This window comes from Syngnathoides biaculeatus, chromosome 18 (assembly GCF_019802595.1).
Source record: "Syngnathoides biaculeatus isolate LvHL_M chromosome 18, ASM1980259v1, whole genome shotgun sequence".
In the NCBI taxonomy this organism is placed as follows: domain Eukaryota; kingdom Metazoa; phylum Chordata; class Actinopteri; order Syngnathiformes; family Syngnathidae; genus Syngnathoides; species Syngnathoides biaculeatus.
Window position 1 is genome coordinate 788,096 of NC_084657.1, and position 17,258 is coordinate 805,353.

The following is a 17,258-nucleotide window of genomic DNA, read 5'->3' on the forward strand; positions in this document are numbered from 1 at the left end:
GAAGGCCTCGGCGCCCTTTTCTCTCAGCCGTGAAGCCCGAACGGCAAAGGCGGGCCCTCGAAGCGTTTCCGCAGTGCTGTCGTTGCCGACCCGTTATTTTCACAATCCGTTCCGGGCGGGATTGCTCCCGGTACCGCCCAAGGTTTCCAGTACTTCTTTGCCGCCGTCGGTCACGGGAGCATCGCGGCATTCTCGAGGAGGAGGTCGGGAAGTTTGGATTTGGCGTCTCGTAAATTGGAGCTAGCTTTGCAAGTTCTTTCTTTGACATTCCTTGTAGCTCGTTCAGTATTAGGAACAAACCCCGTCAGGGTCGGCCACTTTGCTCGGCGACGGCGACGGCGCTCCGAGCGCATCGGACGTCCGCCGGCTGTCTTTTATGAGATTACGGCCTGGAAAATTAAATAGAAGCACGCGGAAAGGTTTGGAGGCCAGCAAGGCGGGGCCGAGGTAATGTCACAGTTTTTGATCTTTATCGGGGGAGGCACAAACAAGCAACACGCACGCACACACAATTACCACTATTGATTAGTTGTAAAAAACAGTCGAGGTCAGCAGCCACACGTCTGAATTCCTCTCTGTCTGTCTCTCGCACTCCATTTGCCTCTGTCTGATCAATATTCTCCTAACCCCATTTGGGTCGTGCTCCCCCCTCCAGAACTCTCTGCGCTTTCCTCTGGCCTTTCACTTTCACGCCGATCCATCGAGTTTTGAGCAAGCAAAGCCTGATGATGTGCTTTTTTTTTTTTTTTTTTTATTCCAGGATTAACTGTGGATGACACTGATTTCATGTTTTTCAAAATGATATATATTCCATTTGCGCATAGTCAAAATGATTTTGCATCTACTATTCATAATATCAAAAACTTGGAAGGGCGGCGTAGCGGTTAGCATGTTTGTGTCACAGCTCTCAGATTCTGGGTTTGATTCTGCAAAATCAGGCATGAAAGTTCCTATAAATTGTCAACCCTTGTCTACGCAACGTACGTAAGAGCGCGGGATCGATTCCCTGCTCAGCGACGGTGTCGATATCTGACTGGCGACCGATTCGGGGCGTAGTCCGCCTTTCGCCCGAAGCTAGCCGGATTGGCTCCGGCTCTCCCGTGACCCTCGTGAGGATAACCGGCTTGGATAATGAATGGTGGATGGCGGTTGTTTGTCTCCACGGCCTGCCTGTGATTGGCCGGTGACCCACTCTCACCCGAAATAGATTTGATTGATCTCGGATTGCACTCCTGCACGAAGCAAGTTTGCATCTGAAGCTCGCAGATGGACGCGATAGCTGATCGATAACGGCAATCAGAGCAACCAGTCAGTCGGCGAACCACCCCACAACCCCGGCCTGACCCGGCGACCTCCTCATTCGTCCTCCGGTCGGCGCTATCATTTGTCTCTTCACGTTTGCCTTCCATCTGCTAGCGCAAGTACTTTGCGCGTCGATGGCCTTTGAGTGTCCCTCCAACAGTCACCGATGCATGCGTCCTTCTAATTCATGCTCATCTGGCCTCTATTAAAATCAAATCAATCAATAAACATCTCCATTGAATTGCTCCGGATGGTTTTCCAGCGCAGGTGAAGTCCTCCCGGCGAAATGCTGCTCTTGAGAAAATAATCACAATAAATCTGATGTACATCTCGCGCTTGTCCTCGTGGGCAGTCAGGAAGACTGCATTTTCAAAAGAAATATTAAAGTATGCGCGCACGTGATCCAGAAACGGCAGCTGGAGAGTGACGTCATTGTCCCGAGGAGCGAGCGGCTTTGAATGACGACAACAGCCGAAGTGTCCATCGGGGACGTTTTTACGGCCATCGTTTCCTCCGCTTCCAGTCCTTGACTATCCGATTCCCCTCATTTGCATTCCCATTTATGACATTTGGCAGACGCCGCCGGCCTCTGGAGTGACGACAAATGTTGCCCATTAACACAATGGCGTCGATTTAAATGAACATTGACGTGGAGCGCGGATCAAATCGTTCCGGTGCTCCGATGACACGTTAGCGTACGATTTCTTCTTCCAAACTCATTTACTTCAACGGATTCTTTTCCACAGATGATTATTTCACCTGCAATCAATCAGTTTCAAAAGGCAACGAAATCACGAACCGATATTTGTGAAAATACTTTTTTTTTTTTTTGGGTCCCCCATTTAAGAAAAAAAAAAGTCTCAGTTTCAGTGTGCTCAGGCTAAAACCGGGATGCGTGTCCTTTATCCCGGCCCTTCTCACTCTGCACACTCTGGTCATCAAGTGTGTGCGCCATCTGCTGGCGGAAGCCCCGAAATGCAATGAGACGACGCTGCAGGATCACGTGACTGAACTGTTTCGCCCGAATGCTTTGTTTTGATTTTGTTGTAATGGTGTTTAGAGAGGAAGGTGATATAATAATACATTATACACACAACAATTTGACCGAATTTCACAGCATTTGAGTGCCGCTTCAGCTCGTCGACATTCGCGCGCAATTTCTGCACAAACTGCATCGTGGACTCGAGTCTTTTCCGGTCATTTCTACTCCGCACCAACAGGTGGCGCCCGCTAGTTCTGATCCAACCGGAGCCGAGAAGCGGCCGCAGCCAAGCGGAAGCTACGTGGCAGCAAAACACAAGCAGGAAGACGGCAGGCGGCAGCCGCACTTGCACTTCGCTTTACTCCCGCATCCTTCTTTCCTTTCGATTTGCTCATCGAACGGGGGCGAATGTCATCTCGAGAACGTTCCCTCAAGCCGCCCGGACTTCACTAAACTTCGTCTCACAGGTAATGTTTGCTACGACAATGGCGGGGTTTTTTTTTCCCCTCTCTCTCTCTCTCTCTCGACTAGCGAGCGGAGCTAGCATGAGAAAGCTGAGCCTGTGTGACGAGCCGATGGCTGCAAATGTTCCGCTGGGAAAGTCGGGAAAGGAAACGACGGCGAAGACGACGTCACCTTGGTGGCGGCTTCTTTCCTAAATCCATAGTTTGACTGGGGGGGGGGGTCAAATTAAGGCTGGAAAAAGTTTCAAGGGTCTGTAAGTTAAGTTTCTGCCGTGTAAAAAGAGAACACTTCCTAAAGGAGTAACGGACTTCAAAAAAAAAAATAATAATAATACTAATGAATATTTGATTTGCAGATGAGATCGTGCACTGCCACAATAAGAAACAAAAGTGTTTCATCACCTGCCTGACGCTGTCAAACAAAAAAAAGTGACCAATGGAGTTTTGCATACACTTCCAGGATTGGTGTACATACAACGTGTATGTGACGAGAGAGAGCAAGAGAAAAAAACAGAAACCGCATTTATTTTGGTTTTGTTTTTTGCTGCTTTGAACACAGAAGGCTATGGGTCTTTGCAAGTGTCCCAAGAGAAAGGTGACCAATTTATTCTGCTTTGAGCATCGCGTGAACGTGTGCGAGCATTGCCTCGTCTCCAACCACAACAAGGTCAGTCGCAGAGGCAAAATGCACGCAACGCGCACCTTTTGTGAGAGCCCGACTCGTGCCTGTTCCCCTCGTAGTGCATTGTCCAGTCTTACCTGCAATGGCTTCAGGACAGCGACTACAACCCGAACTGTCCTCTGTGCGACAATCAGCTGATTGCCGAAGACACCATCAGACTCATCTGCTATGGTGAGATATTGGACGTCCACGTCGTGAGACGTGCGAAAGACTTTAAAGTGGCGCCGCGTTCAAATCTGTGTATTACGCTGACATTAGTGTACGCGAATAGCTTTGTGTGGCCGTTACTTTGACATTTCCACCCCCAACCCAGATGTTTTTCACTGGTCCTGTCTCAACGACCTGGCGTCCCGTCTGCCCCTGCACACGGCTCCGGCGGGCTACCAGTGCCCCAGCTGTCAGGGTCCGCTTTTCCCCCCCTCCAACCTGGCCAGCCCGGTCGCCAGCGTGCTCAAAGAGCAGCTGTCGTCTGTGAATTGGGCTCGAGCGGGCTTGGGCTTGCCCCTGGTGAGGACCAACAAAACTCTGCTTTTTCGTCCGGACTCGACTCAAACGTACACTACCGAGGCAGCCCCGTTACGGACGCCCGATCGTGACGTGCTGTACAGCCAAGGTGTCAAACTCAGGGGGCCGTTTATGTTTGAATCGCCTCGTTATATTTACACGTGAAATTTAGGAATAGTTTTGGGGTCGGACATCAAAGGTCATGGTTTTTTTTTTTTTTTGGTAACTTTTGTTCAGGTTTGGTACCACACAAAAAAATGCTTCCAATATCTCAGAGTTTCCTTTTATGGTGTTCAACAATTTGAAATTTTCAAAAGGAATGGTGGAAGTCGACACGCGCGGGCCGGATCTGGCCCCCCAGCCTTGTGTTTGACGCCTGTGCTATGACAGCAGTACCAAAAGTTACTTAGCACGGTATTAAATTAGTAGTTGCGAGTTGAGTTTTGAATATCTTGCAATGGGTTCAGTCTGCCTTAAGAGTTTGGAGGTTGTGGGTTTGAATCTTGCCCGGGGCCGTTTTGCAGCGGTTTGCACGTTCTTCCGCGGCTTCTTCTCGTGGGCTCCGAAGCATCTGGCGCGAGTGATGACGTGTGTGGATTTGCCTTCCAAGCAGATTTCCGCCCTGGAGCCGGACGGGCCGGCGGACGTCCGTCAGGAGGCCGCAGATGTCACGGATTACACGGAGTGGTCGTCGTTTGATGGTGAGTCTTCACGCCTGCGCCCCTTCGTGTGCTTTGCCTCCTTCTGCGGATTGTCCTCCCTCTCCTCCGGTTGCTACAGAACGAGGCCAAAGTCCCCCCCACCACGGCCTCTCGTACAACGCCGGCCTCGGCCGAGCGCCAAACACGCCTGAGGACGACGCCGGGCTTCCCCGTAAGGACGGCGATTCCGATCTACAAGCTCACTCTGCGGTCGACTTTCCTGACGCTGCTGACTGCGACACGATTACCATTCATGCAGGTGAAGAGAAATCATTTTGCCTGAGGCTTCCTTTCGGAGACTCTGGTTGCACGTGCAACCTCTAAGATCCGAGGATGCCGCCCGCTGTCTTATTGATGAGTTCTTTTTTTTTTTTTTTTCCCCCCCATTATTAATATTATTTGTTCAGGATCATCCCCGAGAAAGGTCTACGACACGCGAGAAAACAATTTCGCAGCACAGATGGACTTCGACGACGATAAATACAGACGACGACCGGCGCTGGGCTGGTTTGCTCAAATTCTCAAGTTAGTATTATGGGATTTTATGATTATTATTTAAAAATGTTGTAATCACTGATTGATGAATATTGATGTATAACCACATGTGTGTTGATTTTGGTTCAGAAACCGCACAGGCACAAAGCGGGCGTCTCTGTCCTGGAAACAGCGGGTCTTCGTGCTGCTTTTGATCGGAGTGCTGGGATTCTTTACGCTGATTATCATCATGGCCAAAGTTGGACGCGCCTCCGCGAGTTCAGACCCAAATTTAGATCCTCTTCTAAACCCGCACATCCGCGTGGGTAAAAACTGAAAAAAGGCATTGACTCGCGGAAGTGCATTCGTACCGTATTGCGTAAGGAGGGAAAGGCGAAAAAATCATATCAATCAATAGAGACGTAGTGCGCGATTTGGCCAGCGGATGGAGCCATTGGCCCATCGGGCTGGAACTGAGAAATGGAGGCGAAACCCTCAAGAACGTCAATGTTGGATCCAGGTGAAGAGGTCCAAAGCGGGCGATATTTATATTTACCAGTAGACTGACTAATGCATAAACATCTTTCTCTGATGTATATAGTTGTGAAAAGTGCAGTGCATCGAACCTGGAGTCACACAGCCTAATTAATGACACTTTAGCGTGTCTCATTTTCTTTTGAAATTGAGTGCTTTTAGATCACCTATTCACATCGTTCTGATTTTTGGAGGATTTTTATGGTTGTTTTTTTTTTTTGTGATTATCCATTAAAGGAGAATACTGCAGAATGTCATCATTGTGGTGCTTTTTCACGACCCCCCAAAAGAGCAAAATTACTCCAAAAGCTTGACCTAATATTTCAATATTTTGTACAACCAAGATGAGGCTAAACCTGGCATGGATGGACTCGCTGTGATGAAAGTCCAGAGCTGATTTTTTTTTTCCCGTTTGTCCTGGGGGGGGGGGGGGGGGTCGATCATTGTCACGGGTCAGGCTGAAAATCTAAAAAAAAAAAAAAAAAAGTGACCTAGACAAACTCATTAAAATCTGACCTATATTGTGCAACTGTTTTTTTTTTTTTTTTTTTTTTTCGAAAGTAAGCTTTTTTTTTTTTTTGGGGGGGGGGGGGTGGGGGAACCAGTCTGCAAAGCACAAAATAAAGCCCATTACTCGGGTACCCCCTCAAAAGCACTTTTGCGCTGTGTCCCGGGTTGACGCGCGCGTAGCGTGCAGTTCTGTGGAATGGCTGGAACGTCCCCGCGCACGCGAGTCCGGTTCGGAGTATTCACGAGTGCGCGAATTTCCGCGGCGCGTGCCAAACACTCGCTGGACGCGAGCCATCTTCCATTGATGCAGGGAAAGGTGCCGGCGGCACTGCGTGTTTACGAACGCACTCGATCCGTAGAGGCGACGCGGCGGCGCGTGCCGCGCGCGTCCTCCTCAAAGTCGCCTGCCCGCCTTCTCTTTTTCCTCGACGGTTTTTTTTTTTTTTTTTGCCTTTCACGGACGGAACGCGTTCGTTTGATCGCCGTTCGATACATTATTTGGTTGCCCGTTGCGCTGGCTGACACAATAGGGACATCCTGATCAATACGTGGTAGTGTGCGTGTGTTTGTTCCTCTCCTGATGCGATGCTCTGAAGCGCTGCGAAATAACGTTGACGTCTGAACACTCACGTCGATCTTCTGTTGTGTCTTTCTTTTCCCTCGTCAACCAGAAAATGTCTCATACTGTTGAACACTGCCGACTGACCTCTTGTCATTGAGTGACACTATTTCTATTGAATTTTGGCCGCGCGTGCCCGTGCGTGTGTCACGCTGTTCAATCGGAAAGCGCGTCACACACACACACACACACACCGAACTTGATTTCCCTCCCGGGACAAACATCAGTCAACGACTTTTTGGGCTTCATCCCAGCCGCTGACTTCTTTTAGACCCACGGTAAGTAATCACGTAGTACACGACTGAATTGAGGAATATTATAGTAGTTTTGTGGGGTTTTTTTTTTTTTCGTTTTTTATTTTTTTTTTTGAAAATTCATTCCTTACAAATTGTAAATTTCAAGCCAGTTCATCCAACTTTGTTAACTGTAAGTGATTTGAATGCTTTTAAAATGGTGTTTCTCACAGTTAGGGGCAGCAATATATTTTGAGTTACATTTGTGGAGAGGAACAAATATTTTCATTGAAATATTTATAATTACAATATTTGCCTATTTTAGGAAAAGTCTTACCCCGGTGATTTGTTTTTTTTTTTTTTTTTTTTTTTTGCCAGGCCAACCGCCAGATTGGAATATTAAAACAAAACAAAACAAAACAAAAAAAAAAAACAGAAATGTGTGACCAGCAAGAAAAAGTCAAGAAGCAAACAGCCGCAGCCAACTGTGAAGAAATGAAGCGGAACCGCCGTCACGCGCAACTGAAGTTCCGTCATTCCGACGAAGAAGACGGCAACCAACAGTGAGTCAATTCAACGAGCGCGAATTGGCCGATAAAGTGCAAGCAGACAAGTTGTCTTGTCTTGTCATTGACGTCCGCCTGCATGACTCAACGTGCGTGTCGTCGTCGTTGTTGTATTTTTCTACCCAGCGGCCATTGGACGGCTGAGGACAGCTCGCTCAGCGACGGCCTCCAGTATCGTCGACACCGCTCCCGCGGTTATCGCCTCCGCCGCGAGCAAAGCCGTGGCCGGCTCTCGCCTTCTGACGCCTCTTTCACTTCTTCCTTTGGTTCCTCTTCATCTGCATTCTCGTCTTCGTCAACGACCGGCTCCTCTGCTTCGTATTCTTCATCGTCCAACTCTTCCTCCACGACGGCATCTTCGTCTAGTCTGCCGTCGGAGATCAGTACCGAAAGTTGGGATCGATTTCTCCGCAGGAGGCCTCAGCATTCCCAGTCTTGGACCAACATTTCCGGGAAGGACGGCTTCGTGGAAGACGACGACGACGACGACACCGTACCTTTGGTTGGTTCCGGACCTCGCGACAGCAAACTGCAGAAACAAGCGGGAGGCAAGTCCGCTCGCGATGGCGCCCAGCGAGCCACCCGGAAAACTCCAAATAGTGCAAGTTTCCGCAAATCCAAATCGATGGAGGCCCTCACTTGCCCCGCAGAAAAAGAGGCCCGCGCAAACCGGGAGGAAGACGGGGAAAAGCAAGTCCGAAAGAATGTCATGAAGGAGAAAATGAAGTTCTCGGCGTTCCTAAACGAGATCACGCGACAAGTGCTCAGCCCGATGAGACTCAGCACTCTGGGGGTCACAGACGCTCAGAGAAAAAGCGGCGGGGGGGCCACCGCAGAGAGATCCGGGAGCAACGCCGGACAGCACCGGAGTCGGCCCGTCAGCGCCGACTCGGTGAACTCCGGCAAGTATTCTCACGCCTCGCTTCCCAAGTCGAAATCCTCCAGCCGCCGCGGGGATCGCCGCTCTCCGGACTCCACCGACGGGATGCGACGCCGGCCCAGAAGCTGCACGGATATCGACGCTTCGGAAAGACAGCCGTCGCGGTCTCGCACTTCGCGGGATCGCTCACATTCGCCCTCTCGTGGGCAGCGCCGTCGTCCAAACCGAGGAGACGAGATTGGTCGCCGCCGCCGCGGCCCGAGTCATCGCAGATCCCCTCGCGACAGAAGTCCTCGGCGTCGTCGCGGATGCTGCAGTCCTGACCGAGGAGATCGCTCCAGTTCCACTTCTCGTCACAACAGGCGTTCTCCTCGCAGTCGCTGTGACGACAACCACGGCGGAGAGCGCTGCCGACGTCCCCGTGGATACGGCGGCCGCGTTCCTCACCGTAGAGAATGTCACCGCGAAGACCGCCACGGCAGCAATCCCGCTCATCGTAGCGATCGTCTAAAGCCAAGGCGTCCGACCGCACCGCCTTGTGGAAATAAAACCCAAAGCGGGAAAAACAGCGATACGTCCTACTCCAAACGTGACCACGGAGACCACCGAGGCTTTCCTCAGCATCACTGCGGCGTTACCCGCCGTGATCATCAGAACCGTCACCGCGGCGGGGTCCACGGAGACGGAGCTGATGAGTTTGAGCTCCATCGCCACAGAGACCGTCAGAGGCCCAGTCGTCAAAAGCTGCAGGGACACCGTCAACGTCACCGCGGAGACGACCACGGCGGCGTACGTCAACGTGACGACGACGGGAGCCCGAGTTCCTATCGAGAACGGCGCCGCGGAGCTCGTCGAAGTCCGAACCGCCCCGACGCTCCAGGAGACGGGCACGGTCCGGATCACGAGGATCGGCGCAGGATTTTGCACGGAGAAGATCCAAATGTATTGGATCGGCACGGCAGAGATCGGAGCCGTTTTCACCGTCAGCATGGCCGCGGAGACCGCCAAAGTCCAGACCGCGGCCGCGTCCATGACAACCAGCGTGTCGATCATCGTCATCCGGAACCGCGTCAAAGCCGACACCTCTCCCAAAATGAGTCCGAACTCGAGGACAAGGCCGGTCACGTCGTCGGAGAGCCCGCCGGCGGTCCGCCGCCGCCGCCGCAGGACAAAAAGGTTGTTCTTCCTTCCTGCTGGCCCGACTCGGCGAGAAAGATGACCGGCCGCACCGGTCGGGATGAGGAGCAAACGGACTTCACCGGCCCTTCCGTGCCGCAAGTATGCCATTGACTTTTTATTCCGGAAGGAACCGCGTACGTAAACGGGACAAAAGTTTTTTTCTTTCTCTGATCGAAAGCAAAACTCAATCACTTCCGTGGTCAGCTTGCTTGATGCTACGCGTCTGCCACAGTTTGATCCGCTTCGTACATTTTCGGCGTCGTCACTCGTCCTCAAATGCACGGGTGCCCCCCCCCCCCCCTCCCGCCACCTATTATTGCTCATTTTGACTTTTCCTTGTCGCTCTGCTCAATGCAGGAAGCGCCTCACGAACTGGATCGGATCACGTAAGTACGCCCGATCGCGCTCTTCTAGCAAATGCAGATTGACGAAAGGTCCAAATAGTTTGCGCGCGCTGGTCTTAATTTCCCTCGCAGGGTCCTTCGGGACGAGAACCAACGTCCGCAGCAGAGTTTCGTGACGTCGGCCCTCGACATGGAATGTCTGGGAGAATTTTTAAGCGGCCATAAAATTCTGGAAGAGGAGCTCCAGAGGACCCGCGAGGAATTGAGCAACCTCACGGAGAGTTTTAAAATGTAAACGACGCCGAAATCGCCGCCGTGCGTATTGCTCGCCAGCGAGATCCGTCGCTTCGCTTTTGTCTTGTTCTTAGACTCCACGAGAACTGCTCATCGGCACAACAGACAAACTGCCTCCTGGAGCAAAAACTCGACTGCGTGGTAAGAGCCGCTTTTTGGTGGTCACAAACGCTAAACGTCACACAGACCTCTTGAGGTTTTATCAAGCGCGTACTTCCCGTTTGCCAGACTCGGAGCATGGAGGGAGAGCGCCAGAGGTTGAGCCGACGGATTTCGGCCTTGACGGAACAACTGGCCGCGGCCAAATTTGCCAACCGCACCTTCGGCGTAAGTTCTTACGGAGGCCAGATCTGCATTCCAGACTTTCGGTGGACAAAATACTGCTCGTCGATGAGCACCTTTGGCGTATTTAGTGTCATGAATCATAAATCATAAACCGCGAGTGAGCCGTCGCATCTTTGCGAAGGACAAATTTGAACGCTGCTTTGTATCTATCGCAAGTCGTTGGATTGCACAGGGGGTCCAAATTCCTCCCACACTTTCATCTTTGATCTCTTTTTCAGGTCCAATCTGTGCCAAACACAACCGGCGACCGTTTTGACCCCGACGAGACCCCTCCGGCCCCGCCCCCCGTCCAGTTCATGGACAGCCAGAGCTACGAAAGGGTCAAGGCGGCGGGCCAGGACCAATGTCTGGGGTCGGTTCCGGAGGAGGAGGAGTCCGACTGGTCAGAAACGGGGGAACAGATCCCGCGATTCATTCTGACGGGCTCGAACCGAAGTCAAGCGTGGATCCCCGCCGAAGGGGACACGGACAAAGACGGCGAGTCGGGCGGGGAGGAGGAAGCGGTCCGCCTCGCGTCTCCTCGACCTCTGCACGTACCCCATCTCCGGGTCACCGTCCACAATGAGGTCTTACCCGCCCTGCCGGCCAAAGCGACGGCCGAGGACGCCTTCGGGGTCGGCCGCGGTCCCAATCCGGGCTCCTCCGCCGTCCCGATCAGGTCGGCGAGCCTGGAGGAAATCCCGCTGGCGTGCCGGCTGAGAGGCACGGAGGCCGTCGTGGACCTCCGCCACCCCGGGGACGAAGGGCTCGAGGACTTCCAGAATGAGATCTTTCATCATTGGATGGCGGCCGAGGTCGACAGCGCCCCCTGCAGTCTGCAGTCGGTGGACCAGACGCTAAACCGGTTCCCGCGTGAGCCGCAAGCCGCGGAGGGAACGCGTCTGCCCAGGTCCGAACTGCACGGCTGGACGGAGGGGATTGCCGAGGAGGTGTTGGGAGGGGAGCAGACGCAACTCTGACGTCCAGAACAAATCAGAACCCTGTGGTGTTTACATAATTCACCCGCGGGACCTCGAGTTGGGGTGCGGGGTTCCGCACGGACTGTTTTTGTCGTTGCGCTTCCGGAGTAAAGGTTAACAGAGATCCCGCCGTTATGCGAGTTGTGTTTTGATGTCGAACAATAAAGCGAGTTCTGTTCCTGTGTCCCACACTCCGCCTCCGACTCCTTTTCTCCGGCGCCACACTGGTGACCCCGACGTCAGTCCCGGCGTTTTCGAGACCGAAACGAACATGGCAACCGCCATCCTCGAATTGCCGGAGTTTTGGGAGACGTCCGCGGCAGCGTGGTTCGCACAGACGGAGGCTCAGTTCGCCCTCCGCGGGATCTCAGAGGATTCCACGCGTTACTACCACGTCGTCTCAGCACTCGGGAGCTCAACGGCGGCCAGAGCAGTGAACTTCATCACCTCTCCCCCGGCCCGAGATGAGTATGCTGGGATCAAGGCTCGCCTTCTCAAGGTTTTTGAGCTTTCACGGCCTGAGCGTGCCCGAAGTCTGTTGGCTATTAATGGACTGGGGGACAGCAAACCTTCCGAGCTCATGGAAAGGATGCTAAACCTGCTGGGCACGGAAGAGCCCAATTTCATTTTCATGGAACTGTTTCTCAGGCACATGCCACCGCATGTTCAGACGGCGCTCGCGAACAGTACCGTCACTGAGCCCCGGGCCCTGGCCGAGGAGCCCGACCGTTTCTTCCTGGCCACCCAGCGCTTCTCCCCTGAGACGCTGGCCGCGACGCGCAGTTACTCGCCTCCGGGCGCGGGGGCGGCATCCGGCAGGGGCCCCATCGCCACCGACGCCCGTGCTGGCACAGGCTTGTGCTACTTCCACGCCCGTTTCTGTGCGAAAGCGAAGAGGTGCCGCGCCCCTTGCAACTACGACGCGTCGGGAAACGCCAAAGCCCACGCTTGGCAGCGGCCGTGAGCGTGGGCGCGAAGAGCCGGCTGCGGTTCGTCAAGGACAACCTTTCCGGGCGCAAATTCCTTTGCGACACCGGCGCCCAGAGGAGCGTCCTGACGGCCGCTGCGGAGGACGCCGCTGGCGGGACTCATGGGCCAACCCTGCTGTCCGCTAATGGCTCCCCTATCGCCTGCGTCCGCAATGAGGCGACTTATGGCGGTCTCTCCAGTTCGCTATCGGACGGCACCAAGTCCCAACTCCTCCTTGGTGAGTTCCCTGGCTTGACACGGCCCACTTTCTCCTCTGCCACGACTAAACATGGGGTCGAGCACCACATTGAGACCCAGGTTCCCCCCGATTCACGCGAGGGCCCGACGGCTTGACCCGAGAAGCTAGCAGTCGCTAAGTCCGAGTTTGCCAACATGGAGCGTCTGGGCATCGTCCGCCGCTCGGATAGCCCGTGGGCCTCGCCGCTACACATCGTCCCTAAACCGAGTGGCGGGTGGCGACCGTGTGGTGACTACCGCCGCCTTAACGACGCCACTGCGCCCGACCGCTACCCTGTTCCACACATTCAGGACTTCTCAGCCCACCTGGCGGGCAAAATCCTGTTCTCCAAGGTCGACCTGGTGCGCGGGTATCACCAGGTTCCCGTGCACCCCTCAGACGTTCCCGAGACAGCTGTAATCACTCCGTTTGGACTGTTCGAGTTTCTGAGGATGCCGTTTGGTCTTAAAAACGCGGCACAATCTTTCCAGCGTTGAATGGATTCTGTGCTCAGGGACTTGCCATTTGTGTTCGTCTATTTGGATGACATCCTCGGAGGATGAACATCTGATGCACCTCCGCGACCTCTTCGCAAGACTTGAGCAGCATGGCCTGATCATCAACCCGGCGAAGTGTGTTTTCGGGGTGCCCTCTATCCAGTTCCTCGGGCACCTCATAGACAAGAACGGCGCCGCCCCCCTTCCGGCAAAGGTGGAGGGCGTCTCCGCTTTTCCCCGACCTCGCTCGGCTCGGGGCCTCCGGGAGTTCCTGGGGATGGTGACTTTCTACCACCGGTTCATCCTCCTGAGAGTTTGGGGGTCAAGCTGCACCGCTCTACCGCCTCTCACCCCCAGGCGAACGGTCTTTGCGAGCGGTTCCACCGCTCCACGAAAGCAGCCCTGCGTGCTGGCTTGACGGACGGCAACTGGTTGGATAAACTCCCGTGGGTCATGCTCGGCCTCAGGTGCGCCCCCAAGGAGGACCTGTTGTCCTCATTCGCCGAACTCGTCTACGGCCAGCCACTGCGGGTCCTCGGCGAATTCATCCCGGACGCCACAGCGCCCTGGTCCATACCATAAATAAACATTTCAAATGGGAAGGATGAGGAATGTTTTTTTTTTTTTTTCATCCATTTAACTGACCCCCAAGCAGCAAATCCCCCAACCTGTTGCTGGACATTTTGCTTCGTCCCGAGTTTTTTTTTTTCTTTTTCTTTTGTTTTTTCCGGGCCAACTTTTTGCTACTTGACCTTGGATTTTTTTTTTTCCTTTTCTGACAGCTCCCAACATTAAAAACAAACAAACAAACAAATAAAGAAACCAAAAAAAACATCTGCTCAATCTAATCCTTGTACCTTGTGTACCTTGTGAAGTTGCTCCAGCGACTCTGAAGTACCTGTAATTGACCGGTGTCAAACTCCAAACCCGGGGGCCATATACGGCCCGCCCCGTGACTTTATGTGGCCCGCGAAGGCAAATCATCGTGTGTCAACCTCCGTCATTCTTCTTCAAATCTGTTGAATTGTGATCGCTTAAACGATAACGTTGCGCTTTGTTGTGTTACTAATTATGAAGGCCAGGTGGAAAACCCATTTGCCCTCATTTCTATTTCCATAACGAGGTCATAAATGTCGTGTGTGAATGTGATGATGCGATGAAGCAATTTTGTCTGAGGGAAAGCGTAACCACAATGCGGCCCGTGACAAAAATGACTCTGACGGTCCGTGAATTTCACATTCCAAAGGCCGAAGAAATTATCGCGGGAGGGAAAATGGCCGGCCCGTCATGGTAGAAATGATGCGTCGGACTTTTAGCTGATAAAGCAGAAGACGCTGCGACATTTGAAATGTTCACATTTTGACAGAAAGTGTTCGTAAAACCCAAAGGTAACCTCGGAGGCAACTTTGTCTTTGTCTTTCGTCTTGGTCGTCACCTCTGCCCTTCGTGCGTATGCTGAGCAGACAATGAGCGGTTTAACAGGATGATAGGCGGGCATTAGCGCTAAGTCGTTCCCGACGTTGGGGTTTGGCAAATCCACCGTGTGGCACCCCGGGAGGTACGCTGCGTATTCAGGTCAAATCTCGGCGTCTGGTTCTTTTTCTACCTGGTCTGCACCGATTCTATTGCTGTTGCCATTGGCTGCTTTTGTTTGTTTTTTTTTCCCCCTCAATTTTGTCTCCCCCCTTTTCAGACGAGGGCAGCCTCGCCGTTCCCTCGGTGCTGTCGCCGTTCTCCCCCCCCCCCTCCACCGCCCCGCCCCACCCCCTCCGTTCGCTGCAAGCATGGTGGTGATGAAGATGAAGTTCCCGTTCCAGAAAAGGGTGAAGCTGGCCCAGGGACTCTGGCTCCTGTCCTGGTGCGCCACGGTCGCCGGGGCCGTCACCTTCACCCTCGGGTGCGTCCTCAAGACGGAACTCCGCAGGAGGGCTGAGGTGCGTGCTTTTATTTTGTAGGAGTTACACTCGTGGAAATGATCGTAGAAAGTATAAAAGCGTGTCTGGAATGGCCCGAGTACATCCAACGTCATCTAGACTTGACAAATTGGGGTGCGTATCCGGATGTTCCAGACATTTGACTTGACCTCGAAACGCTGTGAGAGGAAAAAAAAAAAAAAAAACAGAAGCCGTCAAACGAGTTGAAACGGATCCGTCGGAGCCCGCGACCCGCGACCCGCTTTGAATCCAGACTCATCATCTCGATTGCACATTCCCACAGTTTAGAACGGGGGACACGGTAAGGGGATATTTCCTGCGTCTCTCCGCCAGGTAATGGACAACGCCGACGTCCACGTGGTGCCCAACACGCTGATGGTCGTGGGTCTGGCCTCGCTGGGCATCAACTACTTTGCGTCCAAGATCTGCCAGGACGCCCTGGACGCCGGGCGATTTCCTCGCTGGAAGACCTTTTTGAAGCCCTACTTTGCCGTCTCGTGTTTTTTCACCGTCCTCATGCTGCTGGCGGTGGTCATGAGCTACGCCATGAAGGGCAGCCTGGAGTCTTCCCTCAAGGCCGGCCTGAGGAACGGCATCCGCTTCTACAAAGACACGGACACCCCGGGCCGCTGCTTCCAGAAGCAGAACATCGACCGCTTGCAGATGGACTTCCAGTGCTGCGGCAACAACGACCACCGGGACTGGTTTGAGGTGCAGTGGATCAGCAATCGCTACCTGGATTTCAACTCCAAGGAAGTGAAAGAGTAAGTGCGCAAAGGTTTCCCCGTGCGTCGTACGCGTACCTACTCTCGTTGAATTGTCCCCCAGCCGCGTCAAGAGCAACGTGGACGGGCGTTACTTGGTCGACGGGGTCCCGTTCAGTTGCTGCAATCCCAGTTCTCCTCGGCCGTGCATCCAGTACCACCTCACCAACAACTCGGCTCATTATAATTACGAGTACGACGCCGAGGAGCTCAACGTCTACCTGCGGGGCTGCAGGGAGGCCCTGCTCAACTACTACATGGGCCTGATGAACACCATCGGCGCCGGAGTACTGTCCGTCTTCCTCTTGCAGGTACCGGCCGGCCGTGTCGCACTTTTCACGCGGGGGACTTTGCCTTTGCGCCAAACCCCGCCTCGCTTCCTGCCGTAGGGTTCCGTGCTGGTGAGTTTGCGCTTCCTGCAGACCTCCGTGGACGCCGTGGCGGGGCAGGAGAACGCCGAGGTGGAGACGGAAGGATACCTGCTGGAGAAAGGAGTGAAAGACACCTTCGTGGAGTACTTTGACCCAGTCCTCAAGTTCCTGCTGCTGAAAAACCAGGTCCAGGAGGGCCCGCCCGCAGACACGCCAGCCCCGCCGTCCACCTAAACTCGTGCACGTCAAAGATTCTCAGACAAATGAAATTGGATAAGTTCCCTCACTTGCACCTAGCTTGATGTTGATTCCGAGGGAAGGAAGGGAGGGTAGCGCGAGGATTCAAAATGGAAGGTCCTACTGTGGAGTGGGCTCTTTGATTCCCGCTTTGACCTTTGCATTTGTCATTCCTTTTTATTGGAAACTTTTTCTTTTTCAACTTCAACAAAAAAAAAAAAAAAAAAGTCACCGTGGATTGGATTGAGAAGGCCGATTAAAGCCGTTAAGTGCGTCCTCTGCCCTGACACCTGCTAATCTCATTTGTTAATGCTAAAGCTGCTGCCCTTGCACTCTCATATTTCACAACTGCATTACGTAGCTCAGTGTTCTGTGGTCGTTTTATAACGCCGTAAATAAAAGTAATTCAGTCATCATGAAACGCATCAGATTGATTTTTTTTTTTTTTTTGCATTGGGAGATGTGTGAATGCGTGCATACCCTCGAGGAAGTATAGCAAGTATTGAAAAGCCACATTTTAGACGGACGGTAATGATAGTTATTGTTTCGTGCCGTTGTCAAGCGTCTGCATATTTATAATTAGCTGCAGAAACGTGTGATCACGTGACCGAATTGCGTCACACGCAGTCGGGCCCGGCTCAAATGTTGTGTCGTCATTTCCGAACCAATTGCCTGA

General features: G+C 53.1%; 3 protein-coding genes across 5 annotated transcripts; all 3 read left to right on the top strand.

The window, feature by feature from the left end:
• Positions 1–155: 155 nt before the first annotated feature.
• Positions 156–5,783, top strand: zfpl1 (zinc finger protein-like 1). 3 transcript variants are annotated; one of them, XM_061804299.1, is made up of 9 exons: positions 156–447; positions 2,523–2,751; positions 3,311–3,415; positions 3,490–3,601; positions 3,744–3,937; positions 4,545–4,635; positions 4,715–4,894; positions 5,043–5,160; positions 5,260–5,783. In XM_061804299.1, exons 1-9 carry the CDS (start codon positions 377–379, stop codon positions 5,444–5,446), a joined length of 1,287 nt encoding a protein of 428 aa, XP_061660283.1. In that variant the 5' UTR covers positions 156–376; the 3' UTR covers positions 5,447–5,783. The 3 variants fall into 3 exon arrangements, with proteins under 3 accessions (XP_061660283.1, XP_061660281.1, XP_061660282.1); XM_061804297.1 differs by having other exon boundaries at positions 164–447; positions 3,308–3,415; XM_061804298.1 differs by having other exon boundaries at positions 190–447; positions 3,308–3,415; positions 4,548–4,635.
• Positions 5,784–6,389: 606 nt separating this feature from the next.
• Positions 6,390–11,776, top strand: si:dkey-273o13.3 (filaggrin-2). The gene is made up of 8 exons (XM_061804319.1): positions 6,390–7,050; positions 7,384–7,568; positions 7,698–9,729; positions 9,988–10,016; positions 10,107–10,265; positions 10,343–10,409; positions 10,497–10,595; positions 10,832–11,776. The coding sequence occupies exons 2-8, from the start codon at positions 7,444–7,446 to the stop codon at positions 11,570–11,572; spliced, it is 3,252 nt and encodes a 1,083-aa protein (XP_061660303.1). The 5' UTR covers positions 6,390–7,050; positions 7,384–7,443; the 3' UTR covers positions 11,573–11,776.
• A 3,284-nt stretch (positions 11,777–15,060) lies between these two features.
• rom1a (retinal outer segment membrane protein 1a) lies at positions 15,061–17,067 on the top strand. The gene is made up of 4 exons (XM_061803768.1): positions 15,061–15,210; positions 15,544–15,974; positions 16,039–16,285; positions 16,364–17,067. Exons 1-4 carry the CDS (start codon positions 15,061–15,063, stop codon positions 16,577–16,579), a joined length of 1,044 nt encoding a protein of 347 aa, XP_061659752.1. The 3' UTR covers positions 16,580–17,067.
• Positions 17,068–17,258: the final 191 nt, after the last annotated feature.